Source organism: Camelus ferus, chromosome 5, assembly GCF_009834535.1.
Source record: "Camelus ferus isolate YT-003-E chromosome 5, BCGSAC_Cfer_1.0, whole genome shotgun sequence".
Lineage (NCBI taxonomy): Eukaryota > Metazoa > Chordata > Mammalia > Artiodactyla > Camelidae > Camelus > Camelus ferus.
In genome coordinates, this window is record NC_045700.1 from 29,990,855 (window position 1) to 30,010,921 (window position 20,067).

At 37.2% G+C, this 20,067-nt stretch overlaps 1 protein-coding gene across 4 annotated transcripts; it reads right to left on the bottom strand.

Annotated features, from left to right (window-relative positions):
- Nucleotides 1-1,930: 1,930 nt before the first annotated feature.
- NMI (N-myc and STAT interactor) lies at nucleotides 1,931-19,533 on the bottom strand. Of its 4 annotated transcripts, none has more exons than XM_032479440.1 (10): nucleotides 19,417-19,533; nucleotides 19,149-19,319; nucleotides 17,981-18,058; nucleotides 12,370-12,459; nucleotides 11,473-11,568; nucleotides 9,274-9,436; nucleotides 6,423-6,529; nucleotides 6,149-6,335; nucleotides 3,930-4,036; nucleotides 1,931-3,173 (listed from the first exon to the last, which is right to left on the bottom strand). In XM_032479440.1, exons 4-10 carry the CDS (start codon nucleotides 12,451-12,453, stop codon nucleotides 2,988-2,990), a joined length of 930 nt encoding a protein of 309 aa, XP_032335331.1. In that variant the 5' UTR covers nucleotides 12,454-12,459; nucleotides 17,981-18,058; nucleotides 19,149-19,319; nucleotides 19,417-19,533; the 3' UTR covers nucleotides 1,931-2,987. The 4 variants fall into 4 exon arrangements, with proteins under 4 accessions (XP_032335331.1, XP_032335328.1, XP_032335332.1 ...); XM_032479437.1 differs by having other exon boundaries at nucleotides 17,981-18,200; XM_032479441.1 differs by lacking the exon at nucleotides 17,981-18,058.
- Between the last annotated feature and the right edge of the window lie 534 nt (nucleotides 19,534-20,067).

Here is a 20,067-nt window from a genome sequence, read left to right on the forward strand (position 1 = left end):
ACTCGAGACTCATCTTCCTTTATTCCTCTTTCCCTTTGCTCTGTTAGTACAGCCTAGAAACCGTACACTCTCTCCACTTTATCTCCACCATCCAGATCTAGTCTGCATCCTGCCTTGTTCCCCTTCAATTCATTCTGGATACCACACCCAAGATGTTTCTTTCATGCAAATCAGGTTTGATCCCCGTTTGAACACTTCATTGTTTTCCCATTACACTTTGAATAAAATTTACATCCTCACTAAGGGGGCTTTTCATGGACTGGCTTCTAGGCCTGGATGGCTCCTCCTTGATAGTTCACTTAACCTTGGAGCCTTAGCTCAAATGAGCCCTCTTCCAAGACACTGTTTCTGATCACCCAGTCTAAATTTGTCCCCCCCCCCCCCCCGCCCAAGCTGTTATTCTGTCACCCTATTATTGCATCTGAATAGCATTCACCCCTTTCTCAGACATTAGTACTGCCCTCCAACAGTCTTTGTTCTCATTCAGGCACATGGCGGGCTTGCCCTTCTCTCTTTGATGTTAGGCATAGCCATAAGATTCATTCAGCCAACGAAATGTGAGAATTGACATGTCTCATATGTGGATGGAAGCATTTCCTTGCCAGCACAAGTGTCTCCAACGTACTCTCTGCCTTAGTGCTCATAAAAGCATGTACTGAAGGGAACATGCGACACTGAGCCAACAAACAGAACACAGTTGTACAAGGGAGTTGCCTGGACCCACAACAGAATTTACATGAATGAGAAATAAAACTTTGAAGCTCCTGAATGTTTTTCAGCAATATCACCTAGCAGACCCTGACTAATATATCCAAACCACTAGATTAAAAGAACACCATGGAAATATTTGCAAATCACACATCTGATAGGGATTTGTATTCAGAGTACACAAAGAACTCTTACAACTCAAAAATAAGAAGATAACCCAATTTAAAAATGGACAAAAATTGCATAGACATTTTATCAAAGCAGATTCTTGAATGGATAATATGCACATGAAAATATGCTCAACATCATTAGTCGTTAAAGAAATGCAAATTGGGGATAAATAGGGAGTTCAAGATTTGCAGATATTAACTACTACACATAAAATAGAGAAACAAGTTTATACTGTATAGCACAGGGAATTCAGTATCTTGTAGTAACTTATGGTGAAAAAGAATATGAAAACGAATATATGTATATTCCTATATGACTGAAGTATTGTGCTGTACACCAGAAATTGATACATCATTGTAAACAACATTGTAAACATTAATAATTGGAGCTATTTCATGCTGGACACACAATTGAAGGCTTCCTAATGTAATATGCAAGATGTTAAATAGTCAATACAGTATCTTCTGGTAAATTTTCAAAGACACATTTCCTCCCGTGAAATCTCTAAAACTGGAAATAAGCAGGAGAGCCAATGCTTGATTTCTGAGTTTTAGTCAGATCACTTAGGTGGAATGGTGAAAGGAACCCAAGGGAAAAGTATAATTTTCCAGGATAAGTAACATTCATCAAAACCATCATGAAAATTTAAAATCGAATGAAATTATCTATTTTACTGCCCAAAACAAGTGACTGTTTCCAACCTTGTCCTAAATATCAGGAAAAAGTTATTTCTGATTGGCAGTCAGCCACGAACTAAATTTGACACCCTCTGTGCTAGTGAGACTGTACCAATTGAAATTAAATAAGGTCTTTAAATTGTTCTTCTTAATATATTGGGGAACTTGAAATAATTTTATTATTTCCAAAGAACAACTGACACAATGAGAGTTTTTTTTTCCTTAAATGGTGAATATGAAGATTTATTATAAACTGCCCAGTTTTTAGGCACCATTTCTTATTCCAAAGAGAAATGTGAGAGTAATAAGTACTTTTGATGATAACATAACAACTTGAATACCTAAAAATAAAATTTCAAAAGCAAAACCAAGCCTTTTTTTTTTCAGCTTTTCTCTTTGTTTATTTTAGATGGCAGGCAGCACTGGATAGGTTTAGGTTTAGACTTTTTTCTAAAAGCACTTCATTTCTGCCAGCATTTTAATATGAATTTAATTCTGCTGTTGGCTCTTATGAAACATACCATATTAGGATAAAAGCGGTCCAAACATTCTTTACCCAAGAGGATTTTACCTTCTCTGATAGGAGTCTTGAATTTTACCGTTACAGTTTCTGCAATTTAAAAACAGTCGGATGCTAATAAACTCCATTTCTCTCTGACTAAATTTTAAGCCCCTGAGGGGCAGGCACAGTGTTTTGACCTTCAGGCATTCATTCTCCAGCATCTGGCACAACGTGGGGTCAGCCCCTAGCTTTGCATTTCTCTCTCTCTTAATTCCAAGGTTTTCAGTCCCTTAAATTGATTCTTTCCATTATAAGTGTAAAAGAAAATTCTGGTCTTTACAAATTCAGTTTGGAGAGGAGATGTCTTCAAAGTAATAAGGGGACACTTGGCACTCTCGGTGAAAGAAAGTTCAAGAAAAAGATCACACTTGGCTCTGAGAAGCAGCTTTGGAGCTGTGGAACGAAATGCTGGGTAAAGTGGAAGAGTATTGCTCTTCAAGTCTTTTAAAAAGTAAGGAAGGTCTATGTAAATCACAAACTGCTAAACATAACATTACTCTTGGGAACTGTTTAAGAGTCAAGTCTGCTTATTGATGAACCTGGGTACGAAACAGAATTGGCCCACAAGACCACAACAGGTTGAGTCAACATGGCAGGCGGACAACTGGATAACTTACGGTTGATTTCAGCGGATGTGGCATCAACCCACATAATTTAAGAACAAAAATGTTTTTAATAACAGTGCACTTATGTTTGCAGGCATGCAGCACAGCTGGAAACAAGGAAGAATTCAAAAACAGAAATATATTTTGTATCTAAGAATAATTGAACACCAAAGAATTTTTTTTAAGGAAAAGGATATTCATTTTTGTCAAGCATTGACAGTGATTTGGGTGCAGAAGCTCTAATTTTCATATGATTCCATGAGTCTATTCTTCAAAGTATGCTATCTGAGATTGCCCCAGAGAACACGCGACCACCTCTACTTCTCCACCTCCATTCTTCTCCCGCTGAAAGTGAATGTTAATGAAATCCTCTACAGTTTCTTCATCTGTCTTCTGAAGGTTTTCCATTCCTGTCAGCAGCACCGTCCTCTTAGCTATTCCTGAAAATACCTAAGAAGGAAAATAAAAAAGACAAATAGAAAATTTTCTAAGAGCTTTGAATGGCAAAACTTTACATTTATAAGCTCTGCTTAATATTTTGGACATTATCTTAAGAGAGACAAGAGGCCTTGGGAAGATTTTTCAAGCAAGAGAATTATCAGAGTTGAATGTGAGTTTCAGAAAGATGACTCTGGTGGCACTGTGACAAACAGAGGAAAGGAGGGCAATTCTACTGCCAGAGAGACCAGTTAGAGAGGGAGTCAGGGGTGGAAGTGACAAGGTCAAGTGACTGAATGCTGGAGGTGAAGCAAACCAAGAGCTGGCATGCATTGTAGCTTTCAGGACCATGGACTAGGTAGATAGTGATGCCGTTTAATACCTGAGTAGGAACAGGAAAAAAAAGGAGCAGAGTTGGAGTAAAGATAACGATCTCAGAGAAAATGAGCAGGAAGAATTGCTTTTAATGCCCAATAATAGTAGACACATGAGAAAAATGTAGCTATGTCTCCACATATAAAAATATTGTGCCTTACTCTGAGTAATTTCAGGTTTTTCAAAAAGTGTGTTATAAATAATAAGGTACAGTTTGACATTAAAATAGTCTTTAAAAAGACAAATTCATTCTGCATCAAGCAGATATGAAGACACTATTTTGATATCCCTCACAAAGAAGATTGAAACAGTAACAGACTCACAACTTTTTATTATTTGTTGGGTAAGGTCGGACAGTAAGTTCCCAAAATGAAAGAAAAGAGATGGCATTACCTGAAACTTTTTCAAGTGTGTTTCTGTGTATGGAGAAACAATAACTCTATGGCAGTTTTGATTTATATAAAGAGGATAGTCTTTCATTTTCAAAATCTTGTCGGCAACTAGAAGTAAATTATAAAAAAAAATTCTTTTTTATATCATAAACATTTTTAACCAAAATTAAAACTTCCTTCAGACACAACACTATTACAGTAAAAAGTGACTTGAGTGATTGATTTCTAAGAAACTATATGGTCCACTTTAAAGACTTCATAGTACATAATTTTGAAAAATATAAGACCAAACAAAAATGAGATTAAAATAGCTCCATCTGTCTTGAACTTTCAGTCAATTAATGCACAGCTGGCTGCAGTGTCCTCAGATAGACCTACCTTAAACTACATAAAATGCAACAACCATCTGCAAAAAGTAGCCCAGCCATCCTAACAAAACTGAGTGTGTCCCAATCTCTCAAGAAGTATACATGAAACTGCAAGAGACAGGATACACTCTTTCCCTGTGTATATGATATATGTATATGTATATGATATATATACATATATATGTATATGATACACATAACAATATAAATGTACACACACATTCTACATATACTACTGTGTAACATATATTACAATATATGTATACACATATATAGAGCAAATTACTATATTACTATTTTATATTATATATATATACACACACACACACATATATATATAATTACTTGATTGTCCTAAAACTAATATATGATATTCTGTAAACCAATATAATGATGTTAATCAAAGGTGGGGGGCTGTTGAATGTCATCTAGAAAACATGAAAGCAAATAATAAAACTTTATCAGTTTCCTCCAACACAAAAAATAATCAGATTTATTTTTAAAAGCATTTTTCTCCTAGAGGAGAAAAAGGCAATGTGTCAAGATTGCATAAAGTTTAACACAAACAGTTCTTAAGAATGTCCAATCAGTTTGTTGTTTTTTTCCTCTCACCAGTCCACCTTGAATTGATAATATGGTACAGTGGTTAAGAGTACAGACCCTTGCCGGTGAGGATGTGGAGAAATTGGAACCCTGGTACATTGCTGGGAGGAACATAATGGGGTAGTCAATGTGGGAAACAGTATGGCAGTTCCTCAAAACATTAAACATAGAATTACCATATTATACAGAAATCCCAGAAAGATCTGGAAAGACATTTAACTAACCACATAATATAAGAAAGGGAAGTTTGGAAATTTAAGGAAATGTCTCAATTTTTATTACATTAATGTTGTTCTCTATTATTTCAATTTTCTTTAAAAGCATGTATTACTTCATTATGAAAAAACCTAACCAATGTTTTTTTGTTGCTGGGTTTTTTGTGGGGGAGGGAGGTGGTGGGAGGATTAGGTTTATTTATTTATTATTTATTTTTTAACAGAGGTACTGGGGATTGAACCCAGGACCTCGCGCATGCTAAGCACACACTCTACCACTAACCTATACTATCCTCCCACAGTCGATGTTTTTTAATTATATAGTTGGATTTCTATCACATGTGCAAACCCAGGAGAAGCCCTAAGACTAGATTAACTAGAGCAAGGGATTTTTACATCGAAAATCTGTTGAACATAGTAACAAAAGCAGCTGAAGAGTCTTCCATTTTTCATCCTAAGAATGCAAACCTCCCTAGGATGATTTGGTGAAAGTCCATTTCTACCTAAAAAGGGAACAGCTGTTCCTTTTACTTACCCCCTTGTCTTCGTGGAATCGTTTCCTTCCACCTAAGAGACCCTTGTTAGTCATAACAAATGAGACGGAAGACAGTTTTCTAAGTATTTTTTCAAAATTTCTGCACCACACCCACACCGTGTGATCTTGGGTAAGTCACATGCCTTGCCTACACCTTAGGCTCCTCATCAATAAAATGAGTATAACACCTACATCCACAGCTGTGCTAGGATCAGAGGAGATACATGTATCAAACATCTGGCTCCATGCCTGGCATGTAATAAGAATGCACTAAGATGCAGATACTTTTTATTTGTAGTATCATACTTGGCAGCATTCTGGAAAATCATTTTCAGGACTCTTATTTTATTTTACTACATTTTATAAGGTTAAATAAAATCTCCTGTTACTACGTTGTCTAATAAATTCCAAATAAAAGAGGTAGAAAGGATACTTTCAGACGTGGCAGGACATAACTGAAATGGCAGAGCACCGTTTAACTTTCTCAGCACGTGTGTACCTCCACTCTCCACAAACGTGATGACGGCACTCCCGGACTGCTTATCGTACTCCACGCTCTCCACTTCGCCGCCTCCGTTGCGGGACTTACAAAAACTCAGTTCTAGCTTGTCTCTCATCTGACTTTCAGGCAATATATCAGGAATTTCAGTAACGTTGACCTTCATTTTAGACACTTCTACGTGAACCTGGGAAATCGTTTCATGTTCAGAAATATGGATGAGAAAATTGTCCATGTTCAACAGAATTCTAAAATGCTTTAACCACCATGTTACCTGGAATCTGACTCCTGAGTTTAATGGGACCGGTTTGGCCATCATCTTCACGTTTACATCCTGCAGCTGCACATAATGTTCCCCCCTTCTGATCACATTTTGGGCAACTGAAAAATAATTTGGGAAGTATGAATTTCCAATACTTCAATACATTTTTACACGTTTGGTTTAATGACAAATTATCCTGAATATTTTAAATTTTCTTTAATTTTAAAGGATCTAACTTTTAAATTTTTCTAAGGATTTCTAAGTGATAACAGTCTTGGCACCACAGTAGGATAATGTTAATGTCAAAATACATCAGCAAAAATTACAATGTAGAAATTCTTATCAAGTTCTAGATTCATCTCTTAGGAGATAAGCTTGATAATTCTTCAGAAATTCATATGTTACTTCAGTACAGCCACATACCCTTTCTTTCCACTGCTGACAGAATTACCAGAGAATTCTCTTAGTACATTCAAACACAGCCAGAAATTTCTTCCACGTTGAGTAAGCTGGGAAAACTTTTGTAAGTCAGTATCATTATGACAATTAATCTTATTTATCATTTGTCACCCCTCCTTAATATGTTATAAGCACCATAGAAATAAACATTTGTTCTTGTCTCGGTCTTTCCCAAGGATTACATATTAAACAACACATAGGCTTGAAAAATCAGAGTGAGTCTTCTTTTTTGGTGATAGTTAATGAAGAATTCTACTTTCACTAAAATGCTCTTGAGATCGTTCATTAAAAAGCCGATAGCCTTGATACACCGATCATAAAACTATCAAACCTAATTTATCCATGCAAATAGAGAGGCTAAGTAATATAATTATGCCAAAAACCATTAGAAATCCAACAGCAACTCTGTGTCAGTTTAAAACGCGTGTGGGTATGTGTTTATTTTTACTTGCATGACATGAAAGTTTACAACACTGATATTTGGAGCTGCTTACTCTAATTTGTCATGAAGACAAGAGATGCCCACTCCCAGTCCTATAAACCTTACATGTGCTTCTGATAACCAGATAGCACAGCTAGAGGAAGCAAGAAACAGGGCTATAAAACAGGGCGTTGTCATGTGGGAATTCAGACTCACTGCACCACGATATGATTCTACAATTTGAATTATAGGGTTTTTTTTCGTTAATGACAACAAGCAACAATAATAGAGAATATTAACTAAGTAATACTTAGATGATGATCATTTCCTCCCAATCTCCTCCACCCCTCAAACCTCAACATCTGGTGATCTGACACAGCTGAGAGGAACCACCTATGTTTCAACTTTTGTGACTCAGACGATCAAAAGCCAACACTTTTAATTGTGTAAAAGCCCAAAGTTGTCCCAGGAGAGCAGAACCTTAGAGCCATATCAAGGGTGGAAGCAGTGATGCGGCTGTTTCTGAAGAAAATCCTATTCCCAGCATCCTCAGGTAATTCCTGTACAGAATCCCCTGCTTCCCAAATCCTCGTTTCTTTCAGTTATATCTCAGTTACCACTACCAACTGCCAACATGTCTTAGTCTTCCCCTCCACCCTCAGCTGCAGGAGTGGACCCAGGGAGAGCAAACAGTATATGCATATACTGACCTGCCAGAATGCCTTTCTCTTTAACACTTATTTTCAGGCTATAGTAACAAACCAGGTTACAAACCAGCATCCGAGCACTGAAAGATCTGATCCTACCTATAACTTTGCAAGTATGAGAACGAAGACCCAGATGGTGGACTGCTCAAGGAATGTTGGTCCAGTAGAAAGTACAAGGGTCCTTGGGGATTGGCTTTCAGCTCTGCAATTTATTACCTGTATGATTAGATTCTGTTTTTAACGCATTCTGAAGGCTTCTGTTTCTTTTTGTTGGGGGGAGGTAATTAGAGTCATTTATTTTTATTTATTTTTTAACAGAGGTACTGGGGATTGAACCCAGGACCTTGTGCATGCTAAGCATGTGCTCTGCCACTGAGCTATACTCTCCCCTATTACCTGTATGGACCTTGAGCAATTTCCTTATCTTAGCTGCTGTTTCCTTATCTGAGAAATTCCTAACATGTAGCAATAACGACAGCTAACACTTATTAAATGTTTATTATGTATCAGACACTGTGCTAAGTATTTCATCAGTATTTCTCATTTAATACTCAAAGCAACCCCCTGAGGTAGGTATTGTCACAAAGCCGATCATAAAAATCTGAGATTTATAAAGAACCCAACCCAAATCACACTTCTAGATAGGGGCAAAGCTGGCACTCAAAGCCAGATTCTCCTCATTAAGGTGCCCCCAGCTCTCAAAAGGGTCCCATACCATGGCGGACTTAGCAAACATCAGGTCCCACCTCAAATGTCTGCCTTTGGGGCTCTTTCCATTCACAGGTCCTGTGCCTTTAAGCAAATCACTTAACCACCTGAGAATCTGTTTTCTCAGCTGTAAAGTGAAAACAGTATTTCCCCTCTCCTATTATTTTCATGGAGTCATGTGAGTATAAAATGAGATAACGTTTGTAAGAACTCTCTCAGAACTGTGTAGAGTTCTGCTTCATTGAAACCTTACCACTAGTATTATCATTTGCAGGTAACAGGTGCGGTAGAAGGATGCTGGTATTGGATATCACAACACCTGGGCTTGAGTCCCAGAGGTGTCATGTTCTGAATGAGTGACCATATTCAAGTCACCTAATGTCTCAGAGTCAGTTTTCTCATGTGTAAAACGGGGATAATCATACCTACCTCTGGGTGTCACTATGAGGATGAGATGAAATGGTTTATGTAAAAATTGTAAAGCAATGGCCGAACACCTATGAAAACTCTTTGAAAGTTCCATTGCTTTCCAAAGGTAACCAGTCAAATTTTTGAATATTAGCCTTACCTTCTTCTTTTTCAAAGGTGATAAGGGCTTGTCCTTTTTGTAGCTCATAAGGGACTTTTGAGCTCACTTGACACGAATAGGAGATATTTGAAAACTGGCTGTCACTCTCAGGATTCTCTACAGACGTGAACTTTATCTTTGTTTCAGGAATATCCTCGTTAATCTAATTCAAACAGAAATGTTTGATTAAAATCAAGACAAGAAATAACAAGTCTTTCAAATGATAATATGATTCGATCATCCAATAACTCACTCTTCACTGACTTCAGAATCCCACAGAATACTGAATGTGGGATTATTAATCTTTAATTTCTTTAATGTCTTTAGTAATTGTTTCTTCCCACGTAAGCACTCAGTCAGGTAATCAGATGCTGATCCTTTAATACTGTTTCACAGATGACATTCTAAGTATATAATCTCTCACTTTTTCTAATCAATGTTTTAACTGGTCAGTATTGTGTGGTGTTTAATCCTAAAGCCTACAAGTACCTTTCAAACAACTGTGCCAATAATAGGCTATCTCACAAGGAAGTCACTACACAGCATGTCTACCCTCATTGCAAAGAGTTGGGCATATGCCATGGTTATTCTGACAGCAAACCCAGATAGTTTCATCCAAAAAGAAGACTTCTGAATTTAATGACTTAAAATTTATCAAATTTAAATTCCCGCTTTCCCAATACCTGCTCATCAATTTTTTAACGATTGCCAAAATTTAGGTTTGTAAAAATGTGAAGGGACACTACAAATAAGATTTGCAACCTGGAGGATAAAGTTAAGTGGTTATACTTAGCTGCTGAAAATAACTGGGGTTAGTAGACACATACAACCTCACATAAATGCACAAATGAGTCGGGTGTTTGCATTTCTATTTCCCATGGTTATTTTACATGCTGAAGGAAAAAGTGTTATCGAAGAGACTCACAAAAAGATTAGAAATATCCAGTGAGTCATTTGATCTAATCTGGCACTTATTCTATGTCTTCACATGTAAATTCAGTAGAACTTCTGATTTAGCATATGTCCAATTTCAAAACAATCTGCCATGTCTTGAGAAAAAGCAGGGAGTTTCCTAATAATGTAGAAATACCCAGTATACCCTGAGAAGTTGAGAGCTTTCTGGAGACTGAGAGTGCCTGCTTCTCGTCCTGGGCACACTGTGGCAGGGAGCAATTCACTCATGCTTTCTGGACCCAAGTTTCAATCCTCTGTGAAGTGGACCAGCAGAGTGCACTGGGTTGCCAAGGCCCTTTGCATTGTAGGACTGAAAGGATTCTGACTGAATTCAGTCTGAAAAATAACCAGAATCTCAGCAGAGCTTCTCTAAGTCTCACAAACACAGGAAACCACACTTCCTGATAGTGATGTCTTACCCTTCATTTCAGAAACAAAAAGTGATAATGTTTTAAGCATTCAAATTGTTTGAAGTAAGTATTTTTCTTAACAATCTGGATTGTTATGAAGAAAAAAGGAGTGAAAGTTATGTCTAATTCAAATACAGGAAAATTTAGAAGAGAATTTAAATGGTGAAGATATAGGTCCAATTTTTTTAAACAGTGAAACTTATTTAAATAACTTGGATGAGGAGAACAACAAAGGAACTTAGTGAGAAGACCAAGAATTTAATCCAAAAGTGATTGATAATGACCACCTTTTTTTTGCTTTTGTATTAACATATACATAAATATTATAAAGTGTATTAACATAAACATACAGCAAGATGAAATTTCACAAGGTGATCACACATCTATGATCACCATACAGATCAATAATCAGAACAAGACCAACACCCTAGAGGCCCTCTTGTGGTCCCTTCCAGATCCTAACTGCCTCTAAGAGTAACCACCGTACCAACTTATAATATTCTGCTTTTGTACTATATTTAAACGAAAGCATACGGCAGGCCCTCTGTTATCTTTTCAAATTCACCACTGTTTTTATTCACAGTGTTGAGGAAAGTCATCCATGTTACTGCATGTAGTTGCAAGCTGTTCATTCTCATTGTGTGAATACACCCAAATTTATTAATTTATTCTACTATGAAGCGATAGTTGGGTTGTTTTCAGTTTGGGGCTATTGCAAACCATGGTGTCATGGATGATCATAATATTTTAGAAATGAATTCTGCATAATTAAATTGCTTTTTCTGAAAAATAGGGTCTGTTAAAAATGCAATACATAAAATAATTAAAGGGGTACCTGGGAATTTCTGGTGGCCTCTTGTAATTCAGCTTCAAGTTTTTGGATCTCCTCTGTTAACAGAATATTTTCCTTTGCAATTTCATCAATTAATTTCTAAAAAAAAAAAAAGAAAAAGGAAAAGCACCTAAAATTTAAACAGCCCTGACCTCATTTTTCTAAATGAATTAAAGAAGCAAAATTTCTCTCACTCTGAAGAAGGCAAAATAAGACTTTAGACAGTCTCAGAATAAATATGATTATGTGAATAATACATTTGTTGAATGTTTTACGTCATCACCTGTCAAGATGCCTACCACTGCCAAGGATTATTATCTCCATTATGCAAACAGGGAAACCACCTTTCACACTAGACCAAAGTCACAGAAATATCTGTAGTAGAGCAAGGATTAAGACCCAAATCTTCTGATAATTCAACACTCTATCAACTCTTTTCCTAGCTATTTGTGACTCCAATATGACTTTTAAATTGCACTGTAATTGTGGACATATGTTACTCTGGGGCAATTAGATTTTTTTTTGCTGTGATTCCCACAGTACAGCTGCCTTAACATGCCAGACATGGCCTTGGGTAATTGGTTTAAGCTACCTGAGCCTCCATTCCCTCTTGGGTCTGATCAGATAATTGCTAACTAAGATCTTAACTTCTAGGGGCAAATCAGAGAAATGAGAGAGGAGGTGAAAAAGCAGGTAATGTTGCAAGCCATGTAAGAGAAGGAATAGAAATACTGTTCTTCTTGTAAGTCTTGAATGATGGAAGTAAAAAAAAACTTGAAAACCCCACTACTCTCCCAAATTCAAGTTAATGTTGGACAAAGACATATAAAACATGCCTCACGGCAAAACTAATAGATATAAGTTAATTCTTAATAGTACTCAGTAATTGTTCCTTTTTACCTGGTTTTGTTCATCTCGCGTAAATTCTTCATCTAGACAACACTCCTTAAGAGCTTGTTTTTTGTTATCTTCATTGGCTGCCATGATTTCCTAATTATTATAAAAAAATAAATACTTTAAAATAGTATATACACATAAGCTCAAGAAAAAATAACTTTTATCCTTTTACAGATGAAACATCTCTTCTTCGCTGTATCTTTTTTTCCTATCAACAAGTCTTTATTATCATGTTACTTATACACAAAGTCTATATATTTCAAATAACTTTCACATCTATAAATATATTAAGGAGTTCTAAAAATCCTTTGCTTTTCAACACCATAGTAGAAAATATGAGTATTAACATTCCTTTGTAATATGAAAACAAATATATGTATGTATACGCAAGACTGGGACACTGTGCTGTATATCAGAAATTGATACATTGTAATTGACTATACTTCAATAATCAATTAGTTAATTAATTTAAAAAACATTCCTTTGTAGTTCACATAATGCTCCATTTTAAAAGACTATTATTTTGATCTTCCAGACTTCTTCAAAGGTTTTTATTTAAATATTTAATTCTCCCTATTATACCCCCAAATATAAATGGGGTAAAAAGACCTCCCAACACCCTTCCTCTATACATACAGGGGTTCTTACCTGGAGTTTTCACAAATCCTTCCCCTGAGTCCATACACTTGGACAGGAAAAAAATTACATCTTTATTTCTAATAACCTCTGACTGAAGCTTAGCATTCCCTTCAAATATGAATATAGGTGACAAGCCACATAGTACTTGCTGCATGTGTGACAAAAGTCACTGAGATGGCACAGTTATTTTCATAAAATATTTTAACTGTTCCAGATATCCTGAATCATTGTTTGTGTTTAATCTTGCTTCAAAATTATGACAGTCATTAAACATATGACTAGGTCTTGTAATAAACTGTAGTATATTAATATATATTACTATATTAAAATTGGCTTTTAAAAAATCTGATAATCATATTTCAGTATAATTGGTTTCCCTTATTGTTCTATGTATTTTGTTTTATACTATTTAAGAACTTTTTTCTTTGTTTGAGAAAGGTCCGCAGGCTTTATCAGACTGGGACCAAAAAAGTTAAGAACCCTTGCCTGCATATGAATTTGCTAAGATGAAGAGGACCGAGATCAAATATGAGACAAGGAATATCACACTGGTTTTTATTGTTTTAAAAGCTCATTAAAAATGTATCTATTAACACAATCTTCCAAGATTTCAAGTGACTAAATCCTCACTATTCCTACAAAAGAAACAGGAAAGACACATATTCCTCTTTAAAAATAAAATAGTAGACTAGCAAAAAATTAGTCATGTCTTAGTTTACTCCATGTGAACACAAGCAGTGTCAAAAAAAAGGGGTCTTGTGGTAGTTCTACTTTTTATTTTTTGAAAACCCTCCATACTGTTTTCCATAGTGGCTGCACTAATTTACATTCCCACCAACAGTGTACAAGGATTCCGTTTTCTCCACATCCATGCCAGCCAGGATTTGTTATCCACTTGTCTTTTTGATGATGGGTATTCTAACAGATATGAGGTGGTATCTCATGGGGTTTTAATTTGCATTTCACTAATGACTAGTGATGTTGAGCATCTTTTCATATGCCTGTTGGCCTTTCATCTATCTTCTTTGGAGAAATGTCTATTCAGGTCCTTTGCCCATTTTTTAATTGAGTTATTTCATTTTTTGGTTATTGAGTTGTCTGAGTTCTTTATATATTTTGGATATTAACCCCTTATCAGATATATGGTTTCGAAATATTTTTTGCCATTCCATAGGTTGTCTTTTCACAAAAGTTTATGGTTTCTTTTGCTACACAGAAGCTCTTTAGTTTGGTATGATCCAGCAATTTCACCTCTAGGAATACATTCAAAGGGAAAAAAAAACTAACTTGAAAAGACATCTGTACCTCCTGTTCACTGCAGCATTATTTACAATAGCCAAGGCATGGAAATAACCTAAATGTCCAACAATGGATGAATGAATAGATAAAGAAGTTGTGGCATATATATATGTGTGTGTGTGTGTGTGTGTGTGTGCGTGTGTGTGTGTATATACACACACATACACACACACAGTGATATTATTCAGCCGTAAAAAACAAGGAGATTCTACCATTTGCAGCAACATGAATGGACCTTGAAGGCATTACACTAAGTAAAATAAGTCAGACAGAAAAAGACAAATATTACATGATCTCACTTACATGGAGAATCAAAAAAACAAAACAACAAAACTCATAGAAAAAAGTTCAGATTTGTAGTTATTGGAGGCAGAGGGTCAGGGGGAATGGGAATAGGAGGAAGGTGGTCAAAAGGTACAAACTTCCAGTTATAAGATAAATAAGTAGCAGGATGTAATGTACAACATGATGACTATAGCTAAAGCTGCCACATGATACACAGGAAAGTTAAGAGAGTAAATCCTAAGAGTTCTAATCATAAAGAGAAATTTTTCCCCTTTTTTCTTTCATTTCTTTTTATTGTGTCTATATGACAAGACAGATGTTAGCTGAACTTATTGTGGTAATCATTTTGTAATATACATGAGTCAAACCATTGTGCTATAAACTTATACAGTGATATATGTCAATTATTTCTCAATAAAAATGGAGAAGAGAGGGAGTCATGTAGCACACACATCTTAGTTTCTGATCTATTCTCCAATAAAAGGAACCAGGGCTCCTTTGAGCAATGGCTGCTTCTACAACTGGGGCAGGAAATACATAAGATGAGACTGAAGCTCCCAGGGGCCAAAGGCACATAAGGGGGATTGATTTATCAAGTAAGTAAATATAGGGAGACAATAGGAGTCTGGTTTTCACTGTCAGAGAAGGTGACTGTAAATATGGAAAGGGAGAAAAACAGAATGAATGCTATGAATTGGAACTGGAGATATCTATATAATCTCATGATTTATGATAGATTGATAAAAAATTCAGAAATTTAAATATAGATTTAAGTGTGTATGTATGTGTGTGAGATATATATTCCCCAGCTCTGTCTGCTGAAAGGGCCTGGAAGCAAAGACAATAGCAATGAGCACACCTAGCACCCAGAATTTGGTTTCTCAGCTACCAGGAACCAAGGCTATTCAGAGAAATGGCTGATCCTAAGACTGGGACAGGACAAATGCGACATACGCATCTTATGGCACCAGAAAGCAAGAAGTGCTAAAAAAAAAAAATGATGAGGATATGTCAGAAGAACACAGAGTCCAACCTGAGCTGCTTCTTGCTGGCCAAACCTGGGAATAAATTAATCATCAAAATAAATAATGATAGTAATAATTAAATCCACTAAGTAAAATAGAGAACTATTGAGTCCATACTAGATAACTATGTAGTAAGATGAGATAGACAGATAGATAGATAGATAGATAGATAGATAGATAGATAGATAGACAGACAGACAGACAGACAGATAGACAGAGAGAGATAGAGAGATTGATTGATTGAAATTTTGGTGAGGAAAGGACCATTTAGGTGTTTCAAAATAATTACCCACAAGTACTGCTAACCAAATTCCAATGCAACCCCAATCACTTGGTTACATGTTTTATGGACTCACCAGTCCTGGCATTGACAAGCCCTTGAAGGAGATCAACAACTTCAATGGGGATAAATATCAGCTTGTCCTTTTGCACTAAACACATCAAGCTGACTACAAGAACATAAGCACCACAAGGGCTGTGGTTTTTGTTTTGTTGTCTAGAGTATGCCCTAGTTCCCCTGGAATGCTACCAAAACAGTATCCAAAAGGGTGCCAGGGACATAGTTTGTCCTCAAGAAATGATTTTTTTTAATTGAAGTAAAGTTTCCTTACACTGAACAACCTGTTCTTGAACTTCATATAAGTAGAATGATTTAGTATGTATCCTTTTGTATGTGCTAGAGTTTTAAACTCAACATGTTTTGGAGATTTGTCCATGTTATTGCATGTATTAGTAGTTTGTTCTTTTTTATTGCTGTATAGTATTCCACGCATAAGTAGTCCACAATTTGCTTTTCCATTCTCTTGTTGATGGATATTTGGTTGTTTACAATTTGGGGCTACTATGACTAAAGCTTTCCAAAACAAAACATAAACAGACAGAAGAAATACTTCCCTACAAAACACTTGTTAATTTCAAAGGGGAAAACAGTAACTTTACGGTGAAGAAACCCGGCAGACACCACCATAATGAAGTAATCAGGGTAAATAATGGGATACATCAAAATCATCTGATGTATGATAAGTACACTGAGAACACAGCATGACTTCTATGATATTCCTGCCAAAGATGCATAAGCTAAATCTAAACATGAGGAAATAGGAGACAACTGGTCTGTTCTCTTCAAAAGTGCCAAGTTCATGAAAGCCAAGCAAAGACTGAGAAACTGTTCCAGACAGGATACTAAGACATTACAACTAAATGCAATGCATGATTCTGAACTGGGTCCTTTTGTTATACAGGATATTATTGGGACAACTGGCAAAATCTGAATTGGATCTAAGGATTAGATGGCAGTAATGTATCAATATTAACATCCTGATTTGGTCACTGTATTGTAGTTATGTAGAGAATACCTTTTTTGTGGGAAATATACACTCAAGAATTCCAGAGTAATGGGTCACAAAGTTGGAGACCTACTCTCAAATAACTCAGGAAACAGAAAAGTTGTTACTTGCAAATTTTCTGTAAGTTTGAGAGGGTTTAAAAATAAAAAAGATATATAGTAGTAGCTCTCCACTGCATCAACAATTGCAGAATCATTATAACGACATTCACCCAAGGTCTTACACAATCTAACCCTAAGTTACTTTCTAGTCTTATTTAGACAACTTCTGGACTAAGTCCCTTGACCACACCGAACACTCTAAGGGTTTCTCTTCTCCCTCCTGTCCCTCAGTGTCACATCCTTCTTCCCCTCCCAACCTTAATTTCCACCTAACGAAGTCCTACTGTTCAGCATCCATTCCAAAATCTGCCCCCCCCCCAGATTCTTGAAGACTTTTCTGATTTCCCCAAATGATGCTACTTCTCCTCTTATCATCTCTTCTGGGGAGATTTAATTATTTGTGTAGCTGTGTCATTTTCTGTTACTAGATGGTCATGACCTTGAGGCCAGGGACCATGTCCACTCCTCTTTGTATTCATTCAGAGCACAAGTTCACATACTGAAAACACTCAATATTTATACAATTGTGTTATCTTGACTCAGGTATTTTTTCTGCTCAGGACATACCAGGCATATGAAGTTCTCTTATTACATTTCCAGAAAGCAGAAACTGCTACATTATTTAACTGTTTTTTTTTAAAGTCTATATTCTTAAGAGTTTATAATAAAGGCTGTCAGTAGTATATTTAACTCATATAAATGGTCTACTACATAATATCCCCAGAACTTCTTACAGAATATCTAGTATCTGAATACTTTCCCTCTTTGCATGAATGAGATGTACACTAATGGCTTTTCTTTCATGCAATCAGATTGTAGACAGAATGGCCTCCTTAAAGATGTCCACTTCCTAATCTCCAGAATCTGCAAATATGTTAGCTACATTGCAAAGGAGAAATAACGTTGTAGACTGACTTACGTTTGCTATTCAGCTGACTTTAAAATATGAAGCTCTTCCTTGATTATTGGTGGGGACCAATGTAATCACCAGGGTCCTCTTCAAAGTCAAAGAGTAAGGCAGAAGAGCAGAATCAGAGTGAGATGTGACAACGGAAGAATAGTCAGATGCAACCCACGCCGGCTTTGAAGATGGAGAAAAGGGCACCACTGAGCCGAAGGAGTTGAGCAGCCTAGAGAAGCTGGAAAAGACAAGGAAACAGACTCACCCACCCCATTAGCCTCCAGAAAGGAAGACAGCCCTGCAGACACCATGATTTTAGCCCAGTGACAACCCCCCCCCCCCAATTTGGCCTTCTAACCCACAGAATTTTAAGATAATAAACGCAGTTTTTAAGCCACTAAATCCGAGGTGATTTGTTATAGCAGAGAATGAAAAAAACAATACAAATCACCTCCACTCATTTACCACCTATTTCCCTAACATATTCGTATCACTGTGGTGCCTGGCCTGACAGAAGCGAATCTTCCCATATGCATGCCTGGCAGCAAAAAGAAATGAAATTAGGCGAAGGAAGGGGAAAAGGAGATGATGATTAATAAAATGGTGATGTGCAGATATAGTGTTTGTTTGTTTGTTTGTTTGTTTTGATTCACGCATGTTTTACGGACAGGAAAACATCACATTTTCTTTTGGATGTCTCTTTCAAGAAAAATCTCTGCATATTCCAAAAAGTGAGGCACGGAGGGCCAAACCCTGCGCCTACCAAGAAAGTAAAAATCCTTAAGGAATCTGTTTTCCTCAGAACGATCTCCAGAGACACTATATGAACAGTGAGGAAACAAAGCATTTTTAGTTTCAATTTCTGAAGCGAAGCGAAGCAAAGCAAAGGAGACGGGGTCAGAGGCCAGGACTGCAGGGAGAAGGCCCCGTGAGCCCGGGGACGCGCGCTCCCCCTCAGTGGCTGTGCGGTCCCCGTGACCCCCGCAGCGGGCAGCGCAGGGGCGCGGCTGTGGACCTTGGGGTTGCGGGGCGCAGAGCCGCCGCCCCCACGCTCTCGGCCGGCGGGGCGTTTCCCCCCAACGCGGTCCCCGACCCCGCGGAACCCGCCTCGCCGCCACCCACGGCCTCTCCAGCCCGGGACTATTAGGAGCAGGGATGACAGCACTGGAGCAGGGCGCCCACTCACCCGCCTCCGCCGGCCGAGCGCCGCGCCCTGGTTCCCGGAAACTTCGCCGGCGGCGCCCGGATGGAGCGCCCGCGGGAGTCGCTGGAACCCCGCGGCCGGCCCGGCGCTGCTTAGTCCAGAAGCGTCTTGTGCCTTTTTCAAGTGGGTGTCCCCCGATCAACAGTTTGGTTCCTTTGGGAAAAAGAAAGAAAGACAGAAAGAAAAAGTGAAAAGAAAAGTAATCAAATGATGACTTTCTTTAAATCTAGCCACTGCTCGAATACCAAACCTGTTGTCCCCGATGATTAGTCACGAACAAGTTATACCTAGTTTCACTTTCAATTCTTTAAAACGTAGTAGTTTTGTTTTTGTTTTGAGGAAGTCTATCCCCAAAGTATTCCTGAAGCTTCAATAGACACTAATTTTAGGACATGTTTTAAAAATTACTCCTTTGTGTGTGAATTGCAGGGAGTACTGGAAAAGGGGATAGAAACCAAATAAATTCAAAATGTAATTTTCACTGTAATTTATTGCTCATTATAACCTTAATCTACAAATTTTTGAAGCCAGCCCAAAGTCAACTTTTGTGTTTGTCCTTTGTAACTTCCCGCGTAGTTGGGAAAGCTGTGGTGTTCAGTTGGTTCCTGTGACCCCATGTCCCTTGAAAGTTTCCTTATAATCTTTTGTTTTGTTGTGACGCTTATAAATAAAAACTTCACTAGGTGTGATCTTTTCCTTTGAAATGGAAAACATCTGGTTTATTTGAAGAACTGCAATGTTTCTTAATCCTACACAAAGAGCCACCCCACAGCTGTACTTGATGGTAAATAGAGGTCAGGGAAGAGATGTATCAAAATGACTTCCAGACATAAATTCTAGTTTTATAGTGCTGTATAGTCATTTATAAAGACCAATATAGTGGTCTAAAATAAGAGATTAA

Coding starts and splice junctions, on each gene's coding strand:
- NMI (XM_032479441.1), bottom strand. CDS start 12,453: ATGGCAGCCAATGAAGATAACAAAAAACAAGCTCTTAAGGAGTGTTGT. Junction 9,437..11,472: donor AGGCCACCAGAAATTCCCAG/GTACCCCTTTAA, acceptor TGTTTGAATTAG/ATTAACGAGGATATTCCTGA. Junction 3,174..3,929: donor CACACTTGAAAAAGTTTCAG/GTAATGCCATCT, acceptor TTTCCTTCTTAG/GTATTTTCAGGAATAGCTAA.